Here is a 6,000-nt window from a genome sequence, read left to right as displayed (position 1 = left end):
GCGTCAAGCACATGGACAATGGAAGCAGAGGGACCGTCAGCATTCAAGGAGTTGTTGCAGGTGTAATGGGCCTACATTTTCTGGCTTGCTCTTCTCCCCACAGCCCTCACACCCCTCACCATGGAGCTGCGCTGTGGGAAGAGTTTACTGGGAACTGGGCACTGTAACACCTTGTTGGTTTGTTTTTTCTTTTGGAAAAAATAATTGGAGCCAACAACAGTTGAGACAAGGTTTCATTTGTTTTTTATCATGGCATGGTTTATTTAACCTCTGGCAACGGCTCTTGAAAGGATTTCCTCCACCCCATTCCTAGCTTTTTCTTCAGCTTCTGTGTGGGGAAGCATTCCTTGCTGCTCTGCTGGACCTAAAAGGGAGTAGCTGATAGCTGCAGCCGTCTCACTGGGGCTGTTACTGTCTTACAGTGCTTAAGAGCTCGTGTCAGATGGGGTGTTTCTCCTTCATGACTGATGCTCCCTTCACCCTGCTTGCACTTTCATCTTGCTTTTCTGTATCTTGGCTGTTCTAATCATAGCTCCAGCTAGCTCCAGTGTATATTACAGTATCCCCACCGAGCATTTCCATGCGATGCAGGAGAGGAGCATTTCTGCAGGGAAGTGCAGGTGGCAGCAGGGTTGTGGGATGGTATGGGCTGCCCCATCCCCTTTTTGTGGATGGGGATAGTCAAGGAAGCACCGAGGGAAGCAGGCACTAAGTGCCTGCAGTGGGGGCTGGAACCCCATGGGGCTTTTTGTCCCCCACATAACTCACACAGGCTTTGTAGCACATGGGTCTGGCCCTCTTCCTTGGATGCTCCAGCTAAGCTGGGTCCTGCCCACAGTCCCCACCATGGGAGCCTCTCAGTTCCGGGCCTTTCCTGCTGCCCATGGCTGCACTAAAAGGGAATCTCTTAGAGAATTTTAACAGTTTTATGAGTAAAGTCTCTGAGAGACTTCCTTTATGTGTGGATGCCAAAGGAATGCTATGGAAGGCACCAAAAGGCACCCGGAGGCCACCAGCATGCATGGAAAGACACATGGAGGTCTGGGGTGCATGGAAAGGAATCCAATCATGCTGGCTTAGACTGACAGGTAAAATGGGGACTTTGGGGGCAACAAAGTGAGTATGAAGGTTTTGGGGGCAATTATCTTACTCCCAACCTTAATGCTAAACCTAGACCTTCACCCCAGATGAGCTTTGGCCAATCTCCCAACTATAGCACAGTGGAAAAGCTGTCGGAGAGAAACTTTTTTGCAGTCCACACCTTCTTTTGGCAGCTTCTTTGCAGCCCCACACTAATAGGAGCTCTAGGCATTCTCTCTTTCCAAACTATAACTTTTACCCTAACCCTAGTCCTAGGCTGTTGGCTGAGCCAACCCAGCTCAGGGGAAAAGCTATCAGGGGAGAAACATTTTGCAATCTATTCCCCTCTTGGGCAGCACATGGTGGGGTCTTCGGCTCTCTGAGAGACACATGGAGACTCTGGGACACCCTGAAAGCCAAATAAAGGGTTCTGGTTTGCATGGAAAGGCATACAGGGTCTTCAGGTGCACCAGAAGGCACATGGATGACTCTGGGGTGCACCAAAAGGCAGACCAAGGCCTGGCAAGGGTACAGAAAGGCAAACAGAAGGTGTTTGGATGCACCAAAAGCCAAAACAAGGGATCTGGGGGACACTGAAAGGCACCCTGAGGCTGCTTGGGTCACTGAATGCCAGATGGAGGAGACGGGGGCACCAAAAGGCACAGGGAGGGCTTTGGAAGGCATTGAAAGGCAAACAATGACCCCTAGGACGCACCCAGAGGCAGACAGAGGCCTCTGGGGAGCAGGAGGGAGAGGATGGGATGCACTAGAGGAAAAAGGTCCCCAGGGAAATGGATGTGCAGATCTAGGGGTGCCTCCTGAAACGTGGAGAGTATTTGCAACCAGTCTGTGTCCTGCATGGGGGCTGGGCTGGAGGCTGTTTACCCTGGTAGAGCGTGCAGAGGATCCTGGCTTGGCATCAACTCTGGGGACACTGGGAGGAAGAAAGAGAACAAATTCCAGGAATAGAACATCCTCTCACTGGTTCGCGGGGAAACATTTCCAATGGCTGGGTGTAGGCATCTGCGAAGGGCATAGACCACGGCCTGTCAAGTGCCTCCTTGCCTTGCCTCAGTGCCACCTGCAGACAGGAGATCTCTTCCAGGAGTGTGATTGTTTGTGCAGGTTGTGGCAGACAACAGTGATGGAGCCCATGAAGATGCAGAGGAAGATGCTGGCCAGGAAACAGAATGGTCCAATGAGCAGAAAGAAGGCATAGTCCTGGGCACGCAGTGAGTTCTCCTGGCATTGCCTGAAGGACTCATTCGTGAAGGCCATGACTGGATAGTTGATCAGCTGCTCTGGGGACGTGCACAAGAGCAAACTCTTCTCTGGAAGAGAAAAGTAGCACTGAAGGGCAGGTACCTGGGCACACTGGGCAGCTGGGACAGGGTAGGTGGGTGTCATGGGCAGGGGGATGGTAGTTCTGTATGGGACAGATGGGACCAGGGCAGGTGGACAAGGACTGCGCAGCCAGGTGGACCAAGACAGTCCAGGGTAGGATGCTAAGATGGGGAGCAGGAAGGGCGTGGGGCTTTCCTACATCCTGTGGCTTGGGGAGAGGGAGGAGATGGTGGGGCTGGGACAGTGCTGGAGAGGGCATGACAAGACTGGAAAATGGGGTTGGGGCAGGATGGGATGTGATGGGACATGGGGAGCAGTGGGCAGCCAGCCTGGCAATGCCACAGAAAGTCCCCAGCCAGCTCAGGCAAAGTCAGGCAGGCACCCAAGGCAGCAGCAAATGGGAACAGACGGCAGCAGAGGAAGAGACCTCACAGACAGCTTTCTCTCACTAAGGTTCCCAATATAAGGAAATGAAGGATCAGACTGACATGAAGACACTGGCGAAGGGGTGAGGCAATGAAGGCAGTGAGCTATGGCAGAGCCAGGGGTAACGCCCATCCTGATATGCAGGCTCTTTTTGGCACCTCAGGTGCCCATTGCCCAATGCCCATTACCCTCACCATGGCTGGACTGGTGTCAGTGGTGGTGACATTGCCCCATCCAGCTCTCCAGAAAATCCTTGCTAGTGGCCGAGGACCATGCACCAGCCACCTGAGGATGGACACCAGGGACCAGACCCAGGGACATGGCCACCCAGGGAGACACAAGAGACTCCATGGTCTGGTATGGGACATGGGGAACCTCACTGTACTGTGCACCGGGCAGTGGACTGTGTTGTGGTGCCCAAAGTGTAGGCTCCTATATGGGCCCACAGCTGCTGGCAGTCACGGTGCTGGGGTCCAGCCTCAGGCCTGACACAGGTGCCTGGCCTGCCTGGAGAGGGTGAGGAGGATGGGGACAGAGCCCTCTGCACACTTACCTTTAATTTTTTCCTTGTTGTGGCTGAGCCAGTACCAGAGGGGCTGGATGCTGCAGGTGCACACCCAGGGGTTGCTGTGCAGGAAGAGCGCTTGGAGCTGGGGCAGGGCGTACAGGACCCTGGGCTCCAGCTCCCCCAGCCTGTTGCTCCCCAGGTTGAGTGTGACCAAGCTGATGAGGGGCAGGAAGGTTTCCGAGGTCAGCACAGTAAGGTAGTTGTTGCTGAGGTCCAGCTCCTGCAGCTCCCCAAGCCCCACAAGGGCCTGGCTGTGGATTGTCCCCAGGTGGTTGTGAGGCAGGCTGAGTCGCAGCAGCACCGGCAGGAAGGGGAAAGAGCCTGGTCTGAGCGCGGTGATGAAGTTGTAGCCAAGCCACAGAGTGCTGGTATTGGCTGATAGGTTATGTGGCACCTCGTGCAGGTCATGTTCGGTGCAGTCCACGTCCCCCAAGGAGCAATGGCAGGCAGCTGGGCATGCTGGAGAGGGCAGCGGGTGCAGGAGGAATAGGCAGGTGATCCAGGTGCCCAGGCCCCTCCAGCTGCCCATAGCTGCCCACTGAGATGGCAACGGCTCCCTACCTCCAGTGTCGGGATTCCCCTACAAGTGCGTTCCTAGTGCCCGTCGCCCTGCCCAGCCACGCACAGCCTGTGGGCCTACCCTGCTGGGCACCCTTGGGTGGGCCCGAGGGTGCAGAGCAGAGGTGCCGCAGTGTGCCTGGCTCCGAGGTTGATGTGCTCGGCTCCTGGTAGCCACTCGCGTTTGCCGGAACGCAGCTCACCACCACCCTCCGTCTGCAAACCTGGAGCCAGCTGCACGTCCGGCCTCAGCTTTCCTCAGGGTGGAGCTGCACTTTTCTTAGCAAATATTTTTGCAGTGATGCCTGCCCTGGCAAGGTGCAGAGCCGTGCCCTCATCCCTCCCCCTTCCAGGCACTGTTCCAGCCAGGTAAGGAGCCAGCTCTGCACAGCCTGGGATTAACTGCTTGTGTGTGCTGCAGGCTGGAGAGCTGTAAGAAAAACAGACTCATCTCTTGGTCTCCATATTCCCCTCAGAGTAGCCCCCACAGATGTGCGGGCCCCCACCCCGCCATGCACAGAGGGGTATATGGACCTAGGGCCCCTGTAGCTGGCTGCGATGGGACAAAGCTTAAGCCATATTATGGACAGATCTAATCCCATCTCCTGTGCTGGCCCTACCATGGCCAGGAACTCCTCAATGGGGAGCTCTGCTAGGAGCCACTGCCCACCCCACTCCTTGCTCTGGGCTCTGTTTGCATGTAGCAGGAGACCACAAGCCATGTCAGTATGTGGAGGGATGGAGGGCTGAGTCTGCTGGGTCAACCAGCCTCCTTATCCCCAGAAGGATCCTCTGGAGCTCCTGCCCTGGGGTGGTGGAGGTGTATTGCAGCTGGTGGGACACAGGCTGCTGGCCCACACCACTGCCAGCCCATCCAGGTATCCTTGCTGACCAGGGTACTCTGACCACTACTCCAGACTGCCCCAGGACAGTTTGTGCTGAAGGAGTTGGGAGACTTGGGCTATCCCCTCACACACACGCACATGCAGAAATACATCAGCATGCACGCGGGGGCAACCTGGGAGCCTCCACATGAGAACGAGTGAGAAACATGAACATTTGGGGCTTTAGCCGCCTGACCTGAGCGTGCCTTCACCTTGGAACGGCAGTGCCAGTGTGAGAGGGCTCAAAGTCTAACTCCACCCTGTTTACACCTCCTCTGGTTTCAAAGCTGTCTGATACCCCATAACAGAAGGCTAGTGAGGAGAAGGTTCAATCCCCCGCACCTGCTTTCCCTGGCAAAGCTGAAGTCTGCTGGCCACACCAGAGCCAGAGCCAGGCTTTCCTTGCAGCCCTGCAAAGGCCTGCTCGATGCCTGTATGGAGACTTGTGGGCAGCAGGACATTTTACCCATCAGCAAGACACAGAAGACTCATGGGGGAGGGTCAGCTGGAAGTGCTGACCCAGAGTCAGGCACCCCACCCAGAGTCCAACGTGATGGCTGGAAGCAAAGAGACTGTCCTCAAAATATGCTCTCACAGCCCCTTTGCCATTTGGGATCCCTCAGCATTCGTGGCCCAAAGGGAATCGCTGCCACCTCTGCCCCACGGCAAAAGCACTAGAAGGGCAGCAAGGCAGAGTGTACACCTGCGCCCCAGGCTGGGAATGAGGCGCACCTAGAGCAGGGGCAGAAGCGGTGGGCAGACCGGTTTATTAACAGCATCTAGAGGAACTTCGGTTTGTTTATCTATCCTGCAGCAAACTCAGTTTGCTGCATTAATCCCCATCTGGAAATAATTCAGAAGAATCCTCCAGCCCAGCCTAGCCCTGCCCTGAAGCAGGGCATGAACCCGCAGCCACGTGGAGTGGTAATACTGACTCACCCTGCTAGCACCCCCAGCAGCTGCAGACTCTTTGGGGAGCTGAATCATAGGGGACCCCAGTCCCACAACGCTCTTCCTCCTTGCAGGATGCATTGCCCACTTCTTCTGGCTCTGAGGTCACGTGGGATGTGCAAAATGTATTGCAGGGAAAAAAACATCTTATCAAAAGCATGGCTATTTCCAGCTATTGTGCCTAGAGAA

At 55.5% G+C, this 6,000-nt stretch overlaps 1 protein-coding gene across 1 annotated transcript; it reads right to left on the bottom strand.

Annotated features, from left to right (window-relative positions):
• Positions 1-220: 220 nt before the first annotated feature.
• Positions 221-4,222, bottom strand: LRRC26 (leucine rich repeat containing 26). The gene is made up of 2 exons (XM_026106221.2): positions 3,404-4,222; positions 221-2,411 (listed from the first exon to the last, which is right to left on the bottom strand). Exons 1-2 carry the CDS (start codon positions 3,945-3,947, stop codon positions 2,152-2,154), a joined length of 804 nt encoding a protein of 267 aa, XP_025962006.2. The 5' UTR covers positions 3,948-4,222; the 3' UTR covers positions 221-2,151.
• Between the last annotated feature and the right edge of the window lie 1,778 nt (positions 4,223-6,000).

The sequence above is a fragment of the Dromaius novaehollandiae genome, chromosome 20 (assembly GCF_036370855.1).
Source record: "Dromaius novaehollandiae isolate bDroNov1 chromosome 20, bDroNov1.hap1, whole genome shotgun sequence".
Taxonomy (NCBI): domain Eukaryota; kingdom Metazoa; phylum Chordata; class Aves; order Casuariiformes; family Dromaiidae; genus Dromaius; species Dromaius novaehollandiae.
Note: the sequence above shows the minus strand (reverse complement) of the source record. Positions and strands in the feature narration are given on the sequence as shown.